General features: G+C 40.4%; 1 protein-coding gene across 4 annotated transcripts in view; it reads left to right on the top strand.

Annotated features, from left to right (window-relative positions):
- Positions 1 to 3,556: 3,556 nt before the first annotated feature.
- Positions 3,557 to 24,954, top strand: part of ETS1 (ETS proto-oncogene 1, transcription factor) — a 134,906-nt gene continuing 113,508 nt past the window's right edge. The window contains exons 1-3 of one of the 4 annotated variants that reach the window (XM_066259704.1): positions 3,641 to 3,709; positions 4,483 to 4,555; positions 19,770 to 19,852. In XM_066259704.1, coding sequence (XP_066115801.1) covers positions 19,784 to 19,852 — 69 coding nt within the window. In that variant the 5' untranslated portion in view covers positions 3,641 to 3,709; positions 4,483 to 4,555; positions 19,770 to 19,783. Of the gene's footprint in view, positions 3,710 to 4,482; positions 4,556 to 19,769; positions 19,853 to 24,954 lie in introns of those variants that run through there. The other 3 variants (XM_066259707.1, XM_066259702.1, XM_066259705.1) reach the window with 3 other exon arrangements.

The raw sequence follows: 24,954 nt of genomic DNA, 5'->3' as shown, positions 1-24,954 counted from the left end.
TGACACGACCATTCCTTCCGCTGGGCTGTGGTACTTCTCCTTCAGAGCAGAGAACGACTCTTTTAAGAAACCTCTTTCACATGGGAGCCCAAAGGTCACGTCTTCAAGGCCACTGGGTTTTAATTTCTTTCTCTAGCTTCTTAAAATACGTCGTCATTCCAACTTAGACCCTTTTCCATACAGTTTAATATTGCAGAGCATGGAAAAGACGGACCAGAATTGCTTTTCTAGTTTACTGTTGACACATCATCTGGTTGTACAGTAATCTCAGCAACGGTGTCAGGTCGGGCTACTATTAACTCCCTCTCTGACAGACTAAAGACTGTGTCATGGAGGCAGGCCCTGCTCTCCTTCCCGTGAGTTTGTACCGTCTGTCCTCGCCGGGCAGACCTTCTGCTTTGCTCTTACCACCCAGTAGGATCAGAAATCATTCTTTTTTGTGGATGGCCTACTTAGCCCTTGTGTTATACCATTTATTTTTTTTTGAGACATGTTTTTGTTTGTTTGTTTTTTGTAAAATATACACAACCTAAAATTTATCATTTTAACCACTTTAACAGCTCAGTGGCATTAAGTAGCTATCCCCACCATTCATTTCTATAACTCTTTCATCATTCCAAACTGAAACACTATCCCCATTAGACACTAACTACCTTTGTTCTCCTCCCTCAGACCCTGGCGACCTCTACTCTACATTCCATCTCTGTGAATTTGACTATTTTACATACGTCATAGAAGTGGAATAGGATAATATTTGTCCTTTGGCTTATTTCATTTAGTCTACTATACTCAAAGTTTCATTCATGTTGTAGTGTATATCAGAATTTTATTACTTTGTAAAGCTGAATAGTATTCTGTTATTTGGAATATAAACATTTTGTTTATCTGTTCATTTGTTGATGGACATTTGGGTTGTTTCTACTTTTTGGCTAATGTGAATAATGTTATTATGAACATGGTGTACAAATATTTGTTTGAGTCCCTGCTTTCAGTTCCTTTGGATATAGATGTGGAAGTGTAATTGCTGGATCATATGTTATTCTATGTTTAAGTTTATGAGGAACTACCATACTGTCTTCCGTACTGACTGCATCATTTTACATTTTCGCCAGCAATGTGAAATTGTTTCAATTTCTTCACAACCTCACTAACGCTTATTTTCTGTTTCTTTTTTCTCTTTTGATGATAGCCATCCTAATAGGTGTTAAGTAGTATCTCATTGTGGTTTTAATTTGCATTTCCCTAATGATTAATGATGTTAACCATCTTGTTATGTGCTCTTGCCATTTGAATAACTTTGAAGAAATGTCTACTTATGTTCTTTGCCTATTTTTTAAAATCAAGTTATTGGAGTTTTGTTGTTCTTGAGTTGTAAGTGACCTTTATATATTCTGAATACTGATCCCTTATCTGATATATAATTTGCAAATACTTTCATCATTCTTTGAGTTGCCTTTTCACTTTTTTAAATGTCCTTTCATACTAAAAAGTTTTTAATTTTGATGAAGTCCAACTTTTCTATTTATCTTTTTGTTGTCTGTGTTTTTGGCATCATATCTAAGAAATCACTGCCAAATCCAATGTCATGAAGTTAACTTCTATCTTTTCTTTTATGAATTTTATGGTTTTAGCTCTTTTACTTAGGTTTTTGATTCATTTTGAGTTGATTTTTGTATATGTGTAAGCTAAGGGTCTAACTTTATTATTTTGCATGTGGATACCCATCTAATGCTATAGTTTTGAAGATAATGTTTAAAACAAAATTTACTGTTTTTTGGGGCACTCTCTAGGCAATTCATACCAGGGTTGGCTTGTGCACCGTTCAGATTTCTATCTTCTGCTCTTTCACACCATGACAGTTGGTGGTAGAGGACAGAGTTAAAGTCCTAAGGGTTGCTATTTATATGGATTCTATATAGACAACGCCAGATGCCAGAGCTCCTCAATAATCACACTGTATACCCTTATAGGGCAAGAATCCAAGTCTTCTCTCTAGTTTTTTTCAAATCTCTTGCATACATAATGAATAATGCAATTATAATTAGTTGTAATTGGTTTAATCGACCTGGGCTCTATAAATAGAACTGAGTGAGCTATAAGGAGACAGACCAAATCTTTCTTAGCTCTCTTTATAAGCTTCTCTCATAATATGTATTGGATTTGATAGAGATGGTTGATTTATGTGTCTGTCTTCCCACTACCAGTGTGAGCCAGTTATATTTCTAATGCCTAGCACAGTGCTTGGCAGAGACCTTTATTAAACTAAATGGAACCAACAGCACTATCTCTTCCTTTCTGTTAAGCCATGTTAATTTGCAAACGCAAAAGATAAGCAATAAAATCTTGTTTTAATTACAATACCATCTTAACTGCCCTGTTAGTTTTATACAATGAAAGATAATGATGTTGCTCTGAATGACATTTATTAGATTTTTATAGATTTTCAACGTTGAGCATTTGTGTCTTCATTAGAAAGGGAAAGAAGCCAACTATGGCAAATTTTAACTCTCCTCTATTACTCAAAGAAAATGGAATCTTTCAGGATAAAGTCTTAAATTAAGAAGCCAAATAGTGACTTAAAAAATTTCTGTAATGAAATAACCTTATATATAGAAATGATATTATACTGTGACATTCTTACTACAGTTCTGGATATGTCAATAAAAGATGCTGGATGTTTTTTTTTTTTTTTTAGAGAAGAGAGAGAGAGGGAGAGAGAGAGACAGAGAGAGGAGCTGGAAGCATCAACTCCCATATGTGCCTTGACCAGGCAAGCCCAGGGTTTTGAACCGGCGACCTCAGCATTTCCAGGTCGACGCTTTATCCACTGCGCCACCACAGGTCAGGCGATGCTGGATGTTTTCACATAGAACAGATGCAACATTTTCACATGTTTAGATTTTCTGTAAATGAGGAATATATGACTATTTCTATATTTTTATTCCTGCTCCATGGATTATGACTCAGGGCCACTAAACTAATCTATGTTATAAAGGACCTAAAACCAGGCTTATATGAAGAACATATTTTAGCTTTACTTTTTAGGAACCACCACTGGCTATTTGGTCAGCTCCTACCATATAATTATTTTCTTTTACTCAAGAAATATCACATTTCACATCAGGTTAATAGAGATGCCAGAGCAGGGGACAGGAGGTAGACATCTTCTTTCTGACAGCCTCTGTAGCCCTCTCCCTCTCGTGACCCCTTGTCTAGGTTGAGAGTCAAGAAATGGGAAGTGCAAACATTCATATATTCAATAGAGAGTCTGATCTAATGAATCAGCAAAGCTGAGACTGGGTGTCATCCCACTGAGTTAGTTCCCCTTTGCTGGTTTCCCTCTTTATGCCTCCCGATGGCTGAGTTATGTGTAATTGAAGAATAATTTGAAGGACAGGAAAAAAGGTGTGATTTGATGTTACCTTAGCCAAGTAATATTATTTGCTTTTTCACCTAAAGTCTGAAAAGCTTGTCCTAGTGGCTGCCTCTGTGATGTCAGAGGCTAACAAAATCCTGCCCTTTCTCCAGCTTTCCCGGGCTTGACCACACCCCCCAATTTAAGGAGGCAGCTCTATTAGGAACATTATGGTCTTTGCATCCTCTAGCCACAGAGCCTAGGATTCCCGCAGGTAGTTGGAAAGAGACCACGGACACTGAGGGAGGCTCACTCAGGACTGATTCATCATCACCCAGTCTCTCCGGCAAAGCGGTAAGTGAGGTGTGAACTTCTGCCTAAAAACTTTGCACTCCACTTTCCTTTTCCTCTCTTTAAATTTTTTGAAGATCCTGTGTAATTACACGCTAAATTGATGGGGACTTTTAGGATACAAATGGGTGTTCCCTTTTCACGCTTCCCTGTGTTTTCCATTCAATTGTTTAATAACAATTTTGAAAAATACTTCCCAATCTTGTTCAAATAGTTGAAAATCAAGACTGTGTTTCACTCTTTTTCCTGGTGTATAAAAGCAAAATTATGCACATTTTAGATACAGATTACATGTCAGAAGCTCTTAATTTTCTTCGCAGATTGGAGTACTTCCAAAGAACTAAAGCTGTAGTGAAATGTAGAATTCTTTATCATTTTTCTCTCTTTCACTCCTAGTGAGCCTATTGTTTTCCATCTTTTTGTTTTTTCCCTAGCAACTTAATGAGTTGCTTTTACAGAGAGGAAATTGCTGCAGGTTTGAATATAGCAAGCAAAACTAGCCTTTTTGGTGTTTTTCTGGGACTTGTGACCCACAGTTTTCTGAAGTTCTCCCTGTCCTTTGGACTGTGGTTGAGACTGGGGTCTCTGAGCCGGGAGGGAATCTCTGCCCTCCACGGCAGAACTGGATTTAAGGAGCACTGCCACAGAAAAGCCGGGGGTGTGGATGGCCTTCCCCCACGTTTGGTGATTTTGTCCAGCAGTTCCACTTTGTGGCTCTTCATCTACTGTTAAAAACGTCTCTGCTACCCCTTTTTTAAAGTAGCATTTTTTTGTAGGTGAACAGTTGAAAAAGATGCTGGCTTACTGAGATCAAGGCATTCGATTGTAAGCTATCCTTATATCTTTTGGGTAAGTTTCTTTTTTTTAATCTCAAGGCCATTTTTCTTCCTACTTCATACCACTACTGTGCAACTGAATAGATAGGTATTTGTTAAGCAACAGTAAGTACGGATTCTGAATTGATAACTCTGGCAGCTCCATTTGATTTGTAAAATGACTGACACTTTGACTTTCATCATTTGTGGTTCTGGATTGCGTGGCCTCCTTTTTATCTAAACAGAAAACCCTTTGCTTCTGCAGGCACGGGCTTCTTATGCACAGAGGGTGCCAGGTGGCCACCAGTGCGACTGAGCTTCTTACTTACCTGTTGTTCCCGAATGGAGGGAATGAGAGCTAATGAGTTAATGTCTTCAAAGTGCTTTGAAGATGAAAAGACCTTTTCATGTGTTCAGCATTGTAGTTATTAATATTAATATTTGAAGAAGCATGCTGCTTCTAATTGTAAATCAACAACTTCCATCCTTGCCAACTCAGTAGTGAAAAAACAAACAGTGGAGGCAGCCATGCAGCCTCTTCCGTCCTGGTTCCGCTGCTGGGGATGTGGGAAGTGAGAGTCTGATTACAGGGGGGCATCTTTGTCCACTGGCTCCTTGCACGGAGGTGCTAGTTGGTGGAGGTGCCAGGAAGTCCAAGAGCAGAGCCTGGGAGAGGGTGGGTAGCAGGGTGAAATCCTTCAGTGTCTGATATCTGCGACCTTGAAGAATTGACTGAGGGCCTGGACCCGGACCAGTTACCTGACTCTCAGTGCACTGGAGTTCAAAGGCAAGCAGGGTCAGAACTGGCACCAGCACTGGTTTTCAAGTCAGGAAAGTGGATGTGTTCTTGGGGTCCATTAGAGGTTGGCTTTGTAACTGAGAACACGTGATTTACCGTAACTTGATTGTGCCTTATTTTCTTCGTCTCTAAAATGTGAATAATGTTATGTGCCCCACTTATTTCACACAGATGACAAAAGAGAAGTAAATAGCATAGAGCTTAGAAGAATAGAAGTGCCAACAAGGCGAAGAGAGTCTGAAGTAATACCGTAGCAGGTTGGGTGTGTGGGGACAATTCCCTCAGGGAGACTCAGGCAGGAGACAAGCACTTGCTCAGAAACGAACGCTCAGCTCTGACCTTTCTCTCCTGGTTGCACACAGAGTCCCCGTGTACGGATTACTGAATTTCTGACTGATCGTTCAAGTGCTGTTGTTCATCATGGTTTTACTTATTGGTGAACAGCTCTGTTTGTCATGGCAACTCTCTTTTCCTAATTACCATTCAACATTCCCATTTCTGCATCAAACAGCAGAAGGAGGTGCTACATCCCTGAAGCTGGGTATCCACACCCCCCTCCCTTCCCTTCTTCCTCCCTTCTCTTTCTCTCTACCCCCTTTATGGAAATTAAATAAAAAAATATTTAGTGTTTGAGCAAAAAAAAAAAACCAGAAAAAAACAACAACAAAAAAAACCTCAGGCAGCAATTTAGTGCCATTTGAGGTAGATCTTGTGCGTTTCTTTAATCCCAGGGAAATACAGATACAAAGATAATTCATTTTTCGCCTATTCATTTCCCTTGTTCCTGGTCTACTGAAAATGAAGCTTTGGAGAGCTCATTTTAAAAATCTAGGTGATTATCTGGATATAATCCCTGGTTTCCTCCCCTTAACCCGAGGAAGGATAATAATCCCTCATGTTTACTAAGCACTTGGAACACGAACACGCCTATACTAGTTGCTTTGCATGGACAACTTCATTTAATCTACAACCTACTATCAAGTCTTTGAGGTGGGATTGTCGTCCCTATTCAACAAATGAGGACCTTCAGACTTAGTAACATGACCAGTTTAGTGGGGGGCTTGATTAGAACCAAAGGTGTGCCAGTCCGGAGCCTGTGGCTGGCGCTGTGTCTTGTAGGAACCTGGGAAGCTTTGAGACACCCAGGTTTAGGCTGCATTTTCTGCTAGAACTCTGATGTGCTTTTATCTGGGGGAATACTGTGGATAAAGCCTATTTTCCAAAGGGGAATCTGCAGATGAATTATGGTGGATTAATTACTCACTGTTGGGAAGAGGCTGACTCTGAAGAAAGGCTACAAGGTGTAGTCAACTGGATCAGTAAACCTCTCCCTCAATCCCTCTTGTGACAAATACCTACTGCACGTACCCAGCCTTGTGTTAAGTGCTATGAAGAAAACATAGGAATAATATGTAAATTCCATAAAAAAATTAACAATTTATTTTGGGAGGCAAAATTTTTATCTGAAAAGAGGTTAAAAATAAAGGTAATATAATTGTTAAGTGACGTGATACAGTCTACAAATGTTTTGAGAGATCAGGTGGAAAAAGCAGCCTCTCAAGCTGTGAGGGAAAGATGTTTGTGATTAATTTGGACTCTCACAGAAGAGAGTAAAGTTGACATTACAGTCGACCAAGTGCTGGTGCTGTTTCAAGAACTTAGAGGAGACAGTTTAGATAGAACTTACTAGAATAAAAGTCAAGCTGCAAATTTTTAGTGCTGATGTCAAGAACACATTTTCAATGGGGGATCAAAGTCTGTAAAAGTTCAAGAGATGCGAAGAACAGAAAACCCCTGGATTTTAGTCTTTCACATATAGAAAAAAAATTGTTTAACTTTTCATTTTGCAATAATTTCAGATACACAAAAAGTTGCAAAACATAGTACACAGAATTTTCAAAAGAGTTAAGTCCTTTAAGCTTATGAAAACCATAATGCTAATTATTCTCAATTATCTTTGGTGCCTCAGGTGATCCTTAAACCAAAGGGATTCCAGTCAGTGGAGGGAGAGCAGGGATGCCAGTTTCTTAAAGCTAAACAACAAAACCACAGCTTCTTAGGAAAGGCAAGAGGCCTTGTCAGATGTGGCCATCATCTGGCATGTGGCTTGTGAGGCACAGACAGGTCCTGAGCTGTCATTCTGCCTGGTTGGCCTTGCATTGCAGCTAAGATAAAAATCAAACTTCTGCTCAGCAGGTGGCACAGAGCCTTCTTGCCTGTTTCCCGGTGCCTGTTCCTCTGCCTTCTAAATACTTGCCTTGTTATAATTACTCAGGAATTTAACCAATTTAGGCCAGATTCTGCCTTCCTACTCAAAGTAAGTTCCTCTAACCAGCAGCATCTAACAAGCATAATGGGGGATCTTGGTAGAAATGCAGGCTGTCAGGTGGGATCTCAGACCCACAGACCCAGGCTCTTCTGCATTGTAACACTTCCCAGGTGAGTCCTTTGCATATCAGCTGGGGAAGCACCGCTCTAAAAGAAAAAAACTGAACAAATAAAAATTCTTGCAATATTTTCCCCAGCAGCTTGCGACTTCCTTATACTTATATCTAGTTGCTCAAGTGTTACTCCACAAAAGATTGGCATTTATATAAAAACGATGTTGGTTTAACTCAGGAAGCTGCATGCAATAAATATTTCCCTGTTTGTGCTGTGCAATCTTTCAATGAGCTTGTTCCCCACTGTAAGAAAAGTGCTTACTTCTTGGTTTTACGCATAACAATGATACAAAGAGACTACCATTCAAGGGAAAGTGTGGCTTTTTTTCTCCTGTGAAAGAGATAAAGGATTTAAGCCACCTGGGTTCTAGCTCAATTACCTAGATAATATAACCTCTGCTACCTTGGACAGTATAGATAATAATAATTAAAAAAAACCCACTATTACACTATTTCTATTAATTAGTGCATGCTTATTAATACCAGGGCCTGTAATAAAATAGAAATACTAACAATCATTATTTATTGACCATTTTAGCACATATAAAGCACTCTGCTAAGCCCTTTTATTTCATACAACTCTTCTCAATGACCCTGAAAGGGATGGTATTATTTTCTCCCTTTTATAGATGAGGAAACTAAGATTTTGGGAGGTTAAGAAACTTGCCCATGACCTGTACACTCAGTAGGGAGCTCCAGGTTAACCCATAAACTGTGACTCCAGAGCTTTATATTACTCCACAAAACATCTGACCTTTCGGGGGCTCAGTTTATTAAAATAAAAACAAGGCAGATTTGAAGAATTTTTTTCCAACTCCCACGTCCATTGAATGTGCCCATTTCTTCTATACATAAGAATACCAGCAAACTGTTTAGCATTATACTGGGAAATTTGAACCTTATAATTTGGGCAATAAAATAAATTAAACTCCACCATGAAAATCACAATCAGACGTAGTTCAAGAAATTCTCTGCTGATTTGAGAGCTGTATGGTGGCTGGTGGTTTTTTTTGTTGTTGTTGATTTTTTTTGTTACAGAGACGGAGAGAGACAGGGAGAGGGACAGATAGGGACAGACAGACAGGAAGGAAGAGAGATGAGAAGCATCAGCTCTTTGTTGTGGCACCTTAGTTGTTCATTGACCACTTTCTCATATGTGCCTTGACCGGGGTGGGGTGGGGCAGCTACAGCAGACTGAGTGACCCCCCTGCTCAAGCCAGCAACTTTGGGCTCAAGCTGGTGAGCCCTGCTCAAACTGGATCAGCCTGCGCTCAAGACATCAACCTCGGGCTTTCAAACCTGGGTCCTCTGTGTCCCAGTCCAACGCTCTATCCACTGTGCCACCACCTAGTCAGGCTAGTTCAATTTTAAAAGGTAGAATTCAAATGCTCCTGTCCCTGTTCATTGTTCTCTCTATACCTATCCCTGTTTATGGTATCTTAGTTTTGTTGAGTTTCCTAACAGCCTGAGCCATATCTAAATTCTAGATTTTATCTGACATGATCCACACTTGGAATTGCAAAGTAATTATATTTTTTCTTTAATTTTCTTTTTTAATTTTTTGACAGAGACAGAGAGGGACAGATAAGGACAGATAGGAAGGAGAGAAATGAGAAGCATCAATTCTTTGTTGCAGCACCTTAGTTGTTCATTGATTACTTTATCATATGTGCCTTGATGGGGGTGGGGTGGGGGATAAGGGACGGGGAGGGCTATAGCATAGCAAGTGACCCCTTGCTCAAGCCGGCGATCTTGGGGTCATGTCTATGATACCACCCTCAAGCCAGCGACCCTGTGCTCAAGCTGATGAGCCCATGCTCAAGTCAGATGGGCCCATGCTCATGCCGGCGACTTCGGGTTTTTTTTTTTAATTTTAATTTTAATTTTTTGTTTTCGTTTTTTTTTTTTTTTTTTTTTTGTGGCAGAGAGAGTTAGAGAGAGGGACAGATAGGGACAGACAGAAAGTTGAGAGAGATGAGAAATATCAATTCTTCGTTGCAGTTCCTTAGTTGTTCATTGATTTTATTTTTCATATGTTCCTTGACCGGGGGTCTATAGCAGACAGAGTGACCCCTTGCTTGAGCCAGAGACCTTGGGCTCAAGCTGGTCAGCCTCGCTCAAACCTGATGAGCCCGTGCTCAAGCTGGTGACCTAGGGATCTCGAACCTGGGTCTTCTGTGTCCAAGTCTGACACTCTGTCCACTGCGCCACCGCCTGGTCAGGTGCGACTTCGGGGTTTTGAACCTGGGTCCTCTAAGTCCCAGTCTGATGCTCAATTCACTGTGCCACCGCCTGGTCAGGCTGAAAAGTAATTATTTAAAATTGTAGGATCTTAGGGATTCCTTTGGAAGCAGCCACTGGGTTATAGTTGACATCTTTAGTCCTAAAGCCCTTTTTGGGGTTAAATTTGACCTAGAATCTCATATATGATATTATGACCTCTTCTATACCTGCCATTGTGAAGCAAAGAGTACTTAACAATTTCCCCCTATTTCTAGTTTCTTAGTAAAAGCACTATCCTACTTTATATATTCAGTTATTTATGGAGCACCTACTATGTGCATATAACACTGGAGGACATCTGAAGGCCAATTGTTGTCATTGGCTGAATTTCACAGTTAAATATAGATTTGAGGAATAGTATTTGAAGGCAAGGCTGCTTTTATCATAAACCAGTTTATTGAATGTTACTGTTAGTCTTCTAAAACAGTGGTCCCCAACCCCCCGGCCCTGGACCGGTACCGGTCTGTGGGCCATTTGGTACCGGTTCGCAGAGAAAGAATAAATAACTTACATTATTTCCATTTTATTTATATTTAAGTCTGAACGATGTTTTATTTTAAAAAATGACCAGATTCCCTCTGTTACATCCATCTAAGACTCACTCTTGACGCTGGTCTCAGTCACGTGATACATTTATCCGTCCCACCCTAAAGGCCGGTCCGTGGAAATATTTTCTGTCATTAAACTGGTCCGTGGCCCAAAAAAGGTTGGGGACCACTGGTCTAAAAGATCTTCCCATACTAGAAAAAATCGAGTGTTCATTTCTGAAAAGTTTCAGAGACTAGGATTGACATTGAGTTTATAACATTCCAGGCATGTAAAAGAAGACCAGTTGTAAAGTGAATGAAGCCTTGATGTTTATGAGAAGCGGCTCCATTTTGCCTATTGTTGACAAGGCTATTCCAACAGTGTGATGGCTAGGGTTTGTTTCCATGAAGAGGAAATATAAACTGGTCTATGAGGCTCTCCTCATTTCCTTATTGCAATGGCATAGAAGACTAGAACCGTTTTATATTCCCTCTCTTTTTCAGGAGATATTAGCAAATTACTCCTTGAGGAAGGGCAAAACAATATACCTTTGTAATATTCTAATAACACGAGTCCATTTTTAGTATCTAAAGAAAGATCAATTGAGGTATGTCAAGTTGCACAGAACTTGAAAGTGTTATGCTTAATTGGAAGATGGGGGTTGTTTAGAGAAACAGGAGATGGATATGAATCACTTTCTGGCCTCTATTCAAGTAAGGGGAAGACTAATTACCAGTAAGTTGGGAAGAAACAAGACCAAGAGGTTCAAACTGCACTATGAGTTGCTGCTTTGTGAACTTGGTGAATTCAGTTTCAGACACAGAAGCCAGTAGCCTGTAAATCAGAACAAATTGACTTTATTGGTCAGTGCTGGCTACTTAAAATAAGGAGGGATCTCTACTACCATAATATTGGAATACTCAGTCAAGAAATGAGTTTTTTGCAGGTTTAGGAGCGAGACAGATAATTTATTTTCAATTTCTCCAACCATTTTTCTTTTCTATTTATTGTAAGCATAAAGTTTTCTTGGGGAAGTGAGAAATATTTAGCTATCTAAATTTGATGCTAATCTGATTTAATGCTTAAATTTGATTTTTTTTTTTTTTTGAGAATTGGACTTGGAGAATTTTTGTTACACTGCCAGATCAAGGGAGAGATCCTCTGAAGTGACTTGAAAACTATAAATGGACTGGTCATGAGAATTAGGAAGAAAATAATGAAAAAGAATAGACAAACTCATCTATCTGGTACATCCATTAGTTCAGAGAAAAATATGATTCTGCTTGTAGTTACCATTAAAGAAGTCTAACCTTGGGTGGTGTGTGGACACAGATCACCACAAGTGATAATTTCTTTTTCTTGTCCCAGGTGTATTTGCCCTGTTTTGGATACACTCAGATACTGAGACGTGACTCTTGCACACACCCTATTTCACGTACGGGTCTTTCACTCAGGCAGCAGTGTTCAGTGTTGATGTCTACTGCGTGCCTTCTAAAAAGACCAGTCCCTCCTTTCAAGCAATTTATAATTTAGGGGCAGAAACAGACATGTAAATAGGAAGTACGATGAACTTTGGTAGGTACATTGCCAGAGTAACTACCAAGGAGGAAAGATCAAGGATACCCATCTAACTGCCTAGAAGGTTCAATTCAGAGAAAGCTTTCTGAATGTGATGCTCAGTCTGGTAACCCAACAGGAAGAGAGTTCCTCCGCCAGAAGCACAGCAGAGCCAATCACCGAACATTGAGAGAGTTGCAGGGGAGGAATTGGAGCTGCTTTAATGCAGGGCACTGCATAAGGAGAATGGAAAGAAAACCCAAAGTCCTCGATGGATTACACTGGGGGGGTTACAGCAAACAAATATGTGGGAAGTGCTGGAGGGGGTAAATTTTAATTGGAGAGCTTTGGAACTTGGCCATTTATGGTAAGGGACTTTTGTACCAGATCTTTCTGGACAACAGACATTTGCTTCTGAAAGGGTTCTGGTTCTCCAGTTCTGGTTATGTCCCCTTCCTTTGGTTCCACGGTGGAGAGGAGCAAGACTTTGGTTCCAGCGCAGTTGGAGGTCGAAGTTCTCTTCGTTGGCTGTGCTTTTTGTCTGAATGACTTGAGGTTTGGGTTTGTAGTTTCTGAAAGGTAAATCAGGATTTTGTTAAACGTAAGATAGGACCACTTGGATCTGGTTCTGCAGCTGTAGTCCGAGTTTTTAAAAACAGATATATATGGCATGTATTTAGAAAGAATAAATCAAAACTCTATCCATGGTACATTTTTAAAGACATTGCCTTGATTACACATATGGCAGTATTGTCTTTAGTTTGGCGAAGGGGCTGGCTTTTGGAGCAAGTTTCCTTTAAACAGCACTTTTGAAAGCCAAATTCTTTTTCTCCTTCATTCCAGGCCAAAAAGATAACTTTTCCTTTTTTTAAGAAATAAATTGATGAGAATCTGATCTTGTTAGTATTAGGAGAAAGGTTAAATTGCAAATGTACTTGAATTTTACATCACTTTCCAAGAAGAAAAGACATTGTCTACATTTTCTGCCATAGCATTATTGTACTTCTGTGATCTCCATGTGGGCCCTTCATACCCAGGACACACTGGAGCCATAATTTTTGCCTTGTGAAACTAACATGAAGACTAAAGGGGAAGGTCAAATTTAAAACACAATGCTTTGTTGCTGACAGTGTAATTTTTGTTATGGAGGGCAGTGTGTCAGTATGTATTCAGATACAGAATGTACACATTCTCTGTCCCAACAATACCAATTTTAGACATTTAACGAGAATAGAAAATATTTTAGGAACTTCTCTAATGAAAGAGAATTTGGGAAAAATTAATTTTACAATCTGAGGCTCATTGAGAAAAGTAATAGATACATTTAATACTTAGCAATTATATTTTTGGAGGTAGAACTATTTTTATTGATGTAGAAAAGTGTCCACAGCATTATATCATACATCAGTGAAAAATATCAGATTGTAAAACAGCATGCAAAGAATAAAACTGTGCAGATAAAATTATGTTCACCTGTATATGTTATATCTATATTGGTATAGGTGAATTAAAAAATTCCCAGAAGAATGCTGAACAAAATATTAGTACAATTATCTCTAGATGTTGAGATTTCAGGTGATCTTGGTATTCATTTTAGAATTTTCTGTATTATTGTAATTTTTCAGTAAATGTATATTATTTTAGCAAAAACAATTATTTTCAAAGGAAAAAAGTTTTAAAGGCGTTGGCCAGGTAGCTCAGTTGGTTAGAGTGTTGTCCTGGTGTGCCAAGGTCACAAGTTCTACCTCTGGTCAGAGCACACATAAGAATCAACTAGCCCTGGCCGGGTAGCTTGATTGGTTAGAGCAGGTAGTTAACCTTTTTATACCTACCGCCCACTTTTGTATTTCTGTTAGTAGTAAAACTTTTTAACCACCCACCGGTTCCACAGTAATGGTGGTTTATAAAGTAGGGAAGTAACTTTACTTTATAAAATTTATAAAGCAGAGTTACAGCAAGTTAAAGCATATAATAATAATTACTTACCAAGTTCTTTATGTCGGATTTTTGCTAAGTTTGGCAGAATAAATCTTTATAAAACAACTTACTATAGTTAAATCTATCTTTTATTTATACTTTGGTTGCTCTGCTACAGCCCATCATGAAAGCTGGAACGCCCACTAGTGGGCGGTAGGGACAAGGTTGACTACCACTGGGTTAGAGCATTGTCCCGAATCGCAACGGTTGTAAGTTCAATCCCCAGTCAGGGCACATACAGTAACAGATCAATGTTTCTGTCTTTCTTTCTCTTTCCTTTCCTCTCTCTAAAATCAATAAATTAAAAAAAAAAGAATCAACCAATTAATGCATAAATAAGTGGAACAAATTGATGTTTCTCTCATTCTCCCCCTCCCTTCCTTTCTCTCTAAAATCAATCAATAAATAATAATTTAAAAAGTTTTAAAGTATAGTTTACTGGGTTATTTACCTAAAGGCATAGTGTTTCCTTGAAGAGCATATAATACAAAATGAAACATGCTTAACTGAGGCCACAGCTATCATCTGGAAATGCAGCCACGCGGGGCAGAGCTGATGTGAACTAAAGGCTGTCTCCACGAAGGCCTCGTCTCTCTGGGATTCCCTGCTCTTCTGCTGCCTTGGTCTGACCTCCCCAGCACCCTTGCCAACTCCCTAACTTCTTTTCATTCACTCCAACTGTCCCTGGGGAGACCTGGGTGAAGGAAGTGTCAGCCTGCAGATCCTGGTCCCAGAGCGTAGAAGGCTCTAGAAGCTGTCAGTCACATGCATTATGAAGAATAGAGCTCTCTCCAGAGTGCTACAGAAAACTAGTTCAAAGTGCTTTATTGAATGTGAGACAACCACATCAATGGAACTGCTGCCTCTCCCGTCCTCTACACAGGTTGCCTGTCTTTATCCCGAAGACCCAGGGTAGGGGTAGACAAGCCCAGAAGAGGTGGCTGAAGACCTGGAGTCAGGTCACTGCTGGCCACCTAACAGCCTTGTGAGTCTTTCTCCACATCTGTAAAAAAGGGGACTTCAGTGAGTCAACGCGTGTGTGCAAGGTTTTTAACTTACACTCCTGTGTTCAACAATTATATGTGTGCCCCAACCTGCCAACACTGGTCTAGGATCTAAGGCTAGAGGGTGAGAGAATAAACTAAACCCTTGCCCTGGAGGGGTTTAAATTCGAATGGGACAGGAATGGACAGTGACCAAGCATCTGAGTGTCAGAGTGGGGAACAGAGTGCTGCTGTTTGTATGGAGTGGTGGCAAAGGCTTCTTCCATAAGTGACATTAAGTAGTGAGTGAATAAAGAAAAGCACTTTCCATTTAGAAATGGGTCACAAAAACCGATTACAATATTTCAAGTGGATCTTTATCCAGACCCACAATCTATTTAGACTTCTGATCTGAAAATCAAATGTTATTTACACTAGATTCACCTCAAACACTTTCAGTTATTATGAGACTCATTCATTCCTTCACTTACTAATTTTTTAACTGTATTATGCTTACAATCTGTCTCAAGTTCCAGAGATACAAAAATGAAAACGACATGCTGTCGACCTTCAAATAGCTCAGAGTTTAGTGGGAGAGCCAGATAGAAATAGATGTTTATAAAGCAGTGTGTCAGACACAATGATTGAAATACACTTGGGGAACTCAGGAAGGGGCAGCTAGCTCTGGGGAGGGTGAGGGGGGGCTCCCTGGCCATGGAAACTGAGATCAGCTTGAAAACCTGAAAAAAATGTCGGTGCTGAGGAGCTAGCTGCTGGGAAGCTGGACAGTTCTGTGGGGGGCGGGAAAGTTCTGTCAGAGGGGATCCTGTGAGAAGGGCAGGAAGATGGGGAAGAGCGTGGGGCGCTTAAAGCAACAACAGTTTCAGCAGAGAGTTCCAGGCAGGAGTGGAGTCTGCTCTGGAGCTTGGTGAGGGGGAGGCGCAGTGGGAACACACCCCAAGGCCACCGCAGGCCAGTTAAGAGCTTTCTGAGGACAGAGTCACTTCAGATACATTTATTCTGCTTCTGGAGCCTTGCTGGTCCCATGAAAGAAAAATAAACTCAGCCCTTCATGACTCTGTTTCCAAGTGTCCAAATCCTTTCTACTTGGAGACAGGCTTCTGGGTGCTCCTGGGCTCGGGGTGAGGCTTAAATCACAGTTGTTTCGTACTTAGGTGATAAACATCTGTAATGCCAAGACAAAAATGTTGGTCCAGCTGATGTTCAAATAGCTGTCATGTGGGAGGGAATTCTCTTTAGCTAACGAGTCTTAAAAAAAAGGAAAAGAAAAGATCACCCAAACACTTCTTTTGCTTTTTCGGAAAGGGTTTACGTCTACAGCAGCTGTTTTGTGTCACAATCCACAAGTGGGAAAAGGGCGGATTCTTTTTTTCTTTCTCCAAAAAATAATAAAGCAGCAATCCATTTCTGTCCCAGAGTTATTTCCTGAGATGAGAGCCCTGACAACTCCCTCTTTTCAGCTTCCTCCCCGGGCGAAGGGCTTTTCCCCAAGGGAAGTGTCCTTCATAGAGCATGCTGCTTCCACACCACCAGCTGCCTGCACCCCCATGCGTGGCTGCAGGCTTCCTGCCTCGCTGGCAACTGGGAAGAGAAAACATGTTTCCAGGGAACCTTTCTCCAAGCTGCATGAGTGTGGCTGCGAGGAGGAGGCTGTCTGGCTGGCAGGCCGAGACTCCTGGTGCCTCTGAGCTGGGCTTCAGGACAAGGTGGCCAATTCCAAAAGTCCTTTCTCTCACAGCTACATCAGTAAAGCAGGAATTCAGGAGGGGAAAGGTCCTTCGCTGCTCCCTCGCTTGTGGGAGTCTAGGAATGACTCACAGGGCCGTCTGCTCACACCTCGCCCTTTGCCTTCGTCCACGGTTTCCTCTTCTCCACACCAGCAGAACTAACTCACCGCTATTGTTTCCCGTATTGTTGGTAAACGATTCACCACATTTTGGTGTGGTTACATGTGAGTCTGTTTTCTCTAGTGCCTGAAGAGAGGGGCCCTGTCATCCTTGGTTTTATCCTGAGTCTGAGGAATGTAGAGTCTATGAGGCCAGGCTCTTTGTTTACCAGTATTTCTCCAGTGCCCAGAACAGTGCCTGGCACACAGCAGGCCCATACTAATTATTTACTGAACAAATACACAAGTTCCTAACTAGGGAGTCATCAGCATGCTCCTTTAATAACAGGTCTGTGATGACTCAGGGGATCTGTGGGGTTCTGGAGTGGAAATCGGTGGGGAGGGAGCCAGTGGCTTGAGGAATCAGCACTCCCTGATTTCTGCACATTTCCCAAAGGTATAGGTTGCCCTGTAGACCCTGAGGGACGACCAACTATTTCCTAGGAAATCTGATCATGGTTAAGCCATTCTCAGTAGGAAACAATCAATGTTAACTTCTCATCCATGAGTAGATCAAAAACATTAAAGTGGGGTATATGATTCATTAGGACTTTAGAGCTCGATTTTAAGGTTAAAAGTAAGGAATGCTTCAGTAGAAGAAAGATGGAGCTCACGGAGACTCTCCTTAGAATGTGTGCTGAGGATGAGTCCACATTCACCTACATCATACACTCCTCATTCTGACTCATGCTCAGTAACCAGCCCAGAGCCTGATACATGGTAGCTGCTCACTGTTTTTAGAAACAAACTCTGCTACAAACTCCAGACTCTCCTGTTGGGACTCTAGTGTGGTTAGGAGGGTATTGGGGGGGGGTAAATGGTGATGGATGGAGACTTGACTTGGGGGGTCAAACTCAATATGGTGTACAGAGATGTATTATAGAACTAGGCACCTGAAACCTGTATAATTATGTTAGTCAGCGTCACCCAAATACATTCAATTAAAAAAAAAGGAAACAAACTTTGACTAGGTGCCAGTAGACCACAGATACAGATGTTAGCAATGCCCTTGGACTAATGGCCTTAGGTCTTTTTCTGCTCCACAGGGCTGCCACTGGGGAGTTCTCCCTGGGGCCAGTTTGCTGTAGTCACAATCAGTTCCCTGAAAAGCTAACACAGTATCACAGTATCTTTTTTTTTTTCTTTACAGAGACAGAGAGTCAGAGGGAAGGATAGATAGGGACAGACAGACAGGGATGGAGAGAGATGAGAAGCATCAATCATTAGTTTTTCGTTGCGACACCTTAGTTGTTCATTGATTGCTTTCTCATATGTGCTTTGACCGCGGGCCTTCAGTAGACTGAGTAATCCCTTGCTCGAGCCAGCGACCTTGGGTCCAAGCTGGTGAGCTTTGCTCAAACCAGATGAGCCCATGCTCAAGTTGGCGACCTTGGGGTCTCGAACCTGGGTCCCCCACATCCCAGACTGATGCTCTATCCACTGCGCCACCGCCGCCTGGTCAAGCCACAATATCTTGATTATTACAGCCTACCTACCTTTAGTTCTTCTTCTCTCTTCTTTTTTAGTTAGTGTTTTTGGATGCTTTAAGGAGAAAATTCTGCATTTTGGAAAAAAGACATCATAAAAAGGTCAAGTTCTAGCTAAAAACAATAAGCACAGTTCTGGGCTAAGTTACATTTCCAAAAGTTTTTAGCTTACTTCTCCCAACTATATAGTGCTAGTGTCTGTGTGACTGTAGCCCTTAGTCAGTGTAATTTTATGTGGCCGAGACTGTTTAACTATCGTTTGAATACATTTGATATGAAAGAACATAGGTTCATTGTCTATCATGCTGTATCCTGATGAGGAACCAAAACTACAAGTTGGGTATAAAACACTTAACACTCTTCATTTTTCCCGAAAAGTGTGAGGGCTTTAAATGTTTGCAAGAACACAGGAAAAGAACAAATACAGATTGGAAAGCAGTTAAGTTGAAACTAAAATGTCACTTCCTGACAATAGGAATTTGTCCTGTGAATGATATGCCTAGGAATTGAATCTTCTCACTTATTCAAGAAAGATATTTTTAAAATATATAGCATTGAATTTACAAAACTGTGTGAACTAAGGCACTTTAGAAAGCATTTGGGTCAACAGAAGTGTTTGATACATAAACGATTTTCCTGATCACCCACAGCTATCTGGAAAATCCCTTCGTCCAGGACATTCTTTAAGCTTTCTTGTTATTGAGACTTTCAATGTAGATAATAGCTGTCAACAGAGTTATTTAATAGCCCTTCTCCTTTTTCCAAGATGAGTAATGTTGATCCCTTTTCCAGGTCTTCTCTCTGTTTCTCTGTATCTTGGATCCTGGCTAATATGTCTGTTTTTCATTCTTCTTCCCCAATCTTTTCTCTGTCAATCAACTTATGCCACAACTGTGTAGGGTGTGCCAGCCCTGTGCCAGTCCTGGCTGGGTGGAGGGACGGTGATGTGTGGATGGGATGTTACTGAAAAAGGCACACAAGACCCAGTTCCTGCTCAGAAGCCCTGCAAGAGGGGCTTTCTGTACTCTCACTGCTTATTTTCTGCACACTAAGAGGCTATTCCTTCTCCGTGTGACTTTGCCATCAGCAGACTGGTTCTGTCTGCTGTCTGTCCCCCTCTCTGGTTGCTCGGTTGGTCACTTCATCCTTCTGAGTTGTTTTTTTTTCTCTAACACAGAGCTTGATGGCTCCTAAGGAGACTCCAGTTCTAAGATTCTAACTGCTTTGTGGTTTCTAGTCCACACATTGGTGTGTCCAACCGCTCAGCGAACCCTTTCTCCCACGCAGGTGCTGAAAACAAGATGAGCTACTTCATGGATTCTGCAGTGAGCGGCCCCGCCCCTTACTCAGCAGCAAGACCAGTGATGGCGGTAAGTCCGTCCATGTCCCCCCAACCCCCTCCCCGTGCTACCTGCCTTCTGACCTCTTCTACACTGAGGAGCCAGGGGCCAACTCCAAAGTTAGAGTTAGCTTTGAATCTTTTGGAAGAGCTAGATTTTGAAATTATCTGCCTTTTTATCAGCATATAAAGGAGAAATCTGAGACTGATGGATTGGCTGAGAAAGATTATTTAGTGTTTGTGTTTCAGAGACTGTGATTCGAAGGCAATTAACAGGAAAAGCCCGGTGATTTTTTATTTATTTAATTTATTGTGTTTACATAGATTTTAGTGTTGCCCCATTGCATCCCCCACTCTTCCGAATTCCCCTCAACATATCCCTTGCCCCCCTCCCCCCTTCCCTCAGGTTTAATTCTGCTCCTCATTGTTCCGTGGATTCCTCAAATGAGTGAGGTCATATGATATTTTTCTTTCTCTGCCTAAGCCCAGTGATTTTTTTACTGCTCAGTTGAAGATTTTTCATGTACTGATGAACTTTAGACCTATTGCTAGCATAATTAAACTTGTTTTTGACCTCATACATAAAAGCTAAATAACACAAGCTTTCTAATTACAGAATTTGAAACTAGAAATAAAGTGTGATAAATTTACAGGAAAGTTTTGTGAATTGTAGAATAAGAGGGGTAAAGAAACTTTAAAATAGGACTCCCTGAACTTTCTTGCCCTTAGGGAATAGTCACCCAAACTGCATGCTGATCAGTAGAAATATTTAAAACTTTTCTTTTTTTTATTTTTATTTTTTTATTCATTTTAGAGAGGAGAGAGAGAGACAGAGAGAGGAGAGACAGAGAGAGAGAAGGGGGAGGAGCTGGAAGCATCAACTCCCATATGTGCCTTGACCAGGCAAGCCCAGGGTTTCGAACCGGCGACCTCAGCATTTCCAGGTCGATGCTTTATCCACTGTGCACAAAAGACCAGGCTGATCAGTAGAAATATTTAGATAAATTTCTTATAAATTTACAGTGTGAGAGATCCCGTTATTTTCTTTCATCAATTCCAATGTTAAATGAAACTTTAATATTAGCAGATCTATCACTAACTATTCATTGTAAATTCTGTATGTTTTATACAAAAACAGCCATCATAAATATGATTTTTTTTTTACTTTGGTAATGGACGGACAAGTTCATTGTTAACACTTCTCAGTACATTCTTGGGTCTAAATGGACACCAATCCATCAGAGTTTTTTTCTGAGTCCACTCTTGGACTATCTTGTCAGAGGCTCTGCAGAAATTTTGGCACTGGTAACTCAGTTAACTAAAACCTCTTCTTGTAGTTGTATGTTGAAATACCTGACGTGGTTGAAAATTATTTTCTGTAGTATTGAAAAATTAATTACTCAATAGCTCTTCTGTGTTTAAGGGATGATTAACACATCTCTCTTTACTGGCTGTTTTATCACACATGTTTCTTTCTATAAAATGGCTTCTGTTTTCATACAAATACCACTCACTATTCTAAAAAAAATTAAGATAAGGAAAAGGTTTAGACTACAGTTTATATCAGAAATATGTTTTAAAACATGCGCGCGCACACAATAAGAGCCAAGCAGTTTTGCTTAGTAGAAATTGTCAAGGGACTTGTACGTTAAGGTCACAAAAGGGGCTGGAGAAGTTGCCAGGGAATAGCTATTCCCGCTTCCCACCCAGAGGTTATTGTCTAAGGTTAGTATAAATTACACTAAATTTTTCTTAAAGATGATATTGTAGAGATTTGTTAAAATAAATAATAATATTGTGATGTCAGCAGTGGTGGGATTCAAATAATTTAACAACCGACTCTCTGCCCTAATGACTGTTTTAAGTATGAAAAAACGATATACCTATAGGTGGTTTATTATTTCAGGCATTTAATACTTAAATAAAAACAATAAAAGAGGTACACAAGATTAGGTGATGTTATAAGAAAGAGTTTTAAAATATTAATGGAAAAATATTAAATAATACCTGACAAAAACAATAAAACTGATATTTAAGATATTTCCATATTGCTTCTTGATTGGCACCCTCACTTGCAAGTTTTTTCATCTATGGATGGAATGAACATGACTATGGGCACTTAGAACATGCTGTTGTGCAGAAGAATGTTAAAAAAGAGTAAGAAATGTAAATTTGTGATTTCCACATTGGGCGGCTGCCCAGGTGCCCACCTTAGAGAGAACTCTGATTACAAGTGCCATTTTTACAACCAGTTTGCTGAACGCAACAAAAAATTAGGTATTGGTTCTGCCGAACCGGTGTGAACCAGCTGAATCCCACCACTGGGTGTCAGAGCAAAACGTGTGGTTCGCTTGGAGAAGTGGATTTTAAAACCAGCTTACCAGGAGGAGGGAGTTAGTGGGAAGAAGGTGGGGGAGGGGAGTAAAAAGGGACAAATACACAGTGATGTAAAATGATTTGATTTTGAGTGATGGGTACACAACACAATCCACAGTTCAGATGCTATAGAGATGTCTACTTAAAACCTGTGTACTCTTACTGATTGATGTCACCCCATTAAATTAAATTTTCTAAATAAAATAAAAAAAAATTAAAAAAAAAACAAAAAACCCCCAGTTTATGTTAATTTTCTTTACCAGTATTCTAATCAAATTAAATAAGCTCAATAATTTGTCTAAAAAAAAAGTCAATTCCACATGTAGCCCCATGTTCATTGCAGCACTGTTCACAGTGGCCAAGACATGGAAACAACCAAAAAGCCCTTCAATAGAAGACTGGATAAAGAAGATGTGGCACATATACACTATGGAATACTACTCAGCCATAAGAAATGATGACATCAGATCATTTACAGCAAAATGGTGGGATCTTGATAACATTATAAGGAGTGAAATAAGTAAATCAAAAAAAAACAAGAACTACATGATTCCATACATTGGTGGAACATAAAAATGAGACTAAGAGACATGGACAAGAGTGTGGTGGTTACCAAGGGTGGGGGGGAGGGAGGACATGGGAGGGAGGGAGAGAGTTAGGGGGAGGGGGAGGGGCACAGAGAACTAGATAGCGGGTGACGGAGGACAATCTGACTTTGGGCGAGGGATTTGCAACATAATTTGATGACAAAATAACCTAGACATGTTTTCTTTGAATATATGTACCCTGATTTATTAATGTCATCCCATTACCATTAATAAAAATTTATTAAAAAAAAAAAGAATAAAAAAAAAAAAAGTCAATTCCCCATGAGTTTGCATTTATTTTATTTTAGATACTGAAATAAAAAACTTATTATATGTATACAAATTGAAGGTATAATATTAAATTATCTTAGATAAGTTATCGGAAAATTATATGAGATTAAAAAACCAATATAATCAGAGTGCATATTTTTGACTAAAGACCACTCACCCCAGTTGAATACACTGGACATTTTTAATGCATTTGGAGTGATTGCTACAGGTTTCAAAACAAAGACCCAACTTGCTTCCACTTCCAATAGCCATATATGAAAAGCATTACCAACATGTGGGATCCTTTCTCACTACCAATTTCAAAGTTATTGGGCAAAAGCAGTAGGTTGGGTAAGAGAACTGCTAAGTGATTGTTCTAGCACTTTCGCTCAGAACTTCTCTCTGGGCCTCAGTTTCTCCATCATTGAAACTAGTTAGGCAATATTTTAGAACACAGAACAAGCAGAAAGTCTTTCAACTTCTTTACGTACATTCTCTCTAATCAATACAAATCAGTAAATAAAATTTATTAGTACAAACTCAAGTTCAATAAACCAGCTCCTACAGATACCTTCAACTTTAGATTGGACTATAATAAACAGTCAAAATCTATAACTTGTCTATAGGATATAACCTGGGAACACTGACATTAGAGAAACTAGCAAATTTCACACATTCAATCCTAATCTAAGTTTTTGTGGAAGAGCACAGCTCCACTAACTTTTCTGGACAAGGAAGTCAAGGTCAGGCACCAAGTCTGCTCAGTTCGGCTAGAACCTCTCTGTCTAGGACTCAACCTGTGACACTTAATCCAAGTCCTTTTGTCTAGTGCTTTGATCTCTGAGTTAGTTAGATTGGGCCACCAAGGAAAGAAACTCTGCCCCAGGTCTGAGAAGTTTGAGGGTAAGAGGAAGGCCATGAAAGCAGCGAGTTTTCAGCTGCGTAATTTTCTCCCAAGGGATACTTGTTGATATTGCTGGCTGTCAGAACTTGGGGAATGGAGATACTATTGGCATCTAGAGGGTAGAGGTCAGGGGTGTAGCTAAGCATCCCACAATACACAGTAGAGTCCACCACAATGAAGAATTATCCAGTCCCAAATATTGGTAGTGGCAAGGTTGAGAAGTCCTGGCTTAGATTAGTCACAGACCAAGTTTGAAGGCAGGATGGTGTTGCATGTACAGATTGGTCAAAATAGATCTTTGTTGCTTGTAAATGAATGTTTTATTGTGTGTTTTTTTTTGTTTGTTTGTTTTTTTGTATTTTTCTGAAGCTGGAAATGGGGAGAGACAGTCAGACAGACTCCCGCATGCGCCCGACCGGGATCCACCCGGCACGCCCACCAGGGGCGATGCTCTGCCCACCAGGGGGCGATGCTCTGCCCCTCCGGGGCATCGCTCTGTTGCGACCAGAGCCACTCTAGTGCCTGGGGCAGAGGCCAAGGAGCCATCCCCAGCACCCGGGCCATCTTTGCTCCAATGGAGCCTTGGCTGCGGGAGGGAAAGAGAGAGACAAAGAGGAAGGAGAGGGGGAGGGGTGGAGAAGCAGATGGGCGCCTCTTCTGTGTGCCCTGGCCGGGAATCGAACCCGGGACTTCTTCACGCCAGGCCGACTCTCTACCACCGAGCCAACTGGCCAGGGCTGTAAATGAATGTTTTAGAAAGAAAAAACCTGAGAATGTATTCATGTTATAAGGGGTTTTGCTTAGCATACTACTTAGTTGTCCAAAAAACAAACCTCTAAATCAGGATAAGAATATTTTCTGGTCTCTGAAGATTACTTCATCTTGGATTCTTTATTTGCACGCTATAGCTAGCATTAGCATTATTAGTTCATTTGCTGTATCAGACGACTGTCTCAGCAATGGCTGTGAGGCCGATGCCACTGTTAGGTACTGAGC

Source organism: Saccopteryx bilineata, chromosome 2 (assembly GCF_036850765.1).
Source record: "Saccopteryx bilineata isolate mSacBil1 chromosome 2, mSacBil1_pri_phased_curated, whole genome shotgun sequence".
NCBI classification, from domain to species: domain Eukaryota; kingdom Metazoa; phylum Chordata; class Mammalia; order Chiroptera; family Emballonuridae; genus Saccopteryx; species Saccopteryx bilineata.
This window is presented reverse-complemented; position numbering and strand designations above follow the sequence as displayed.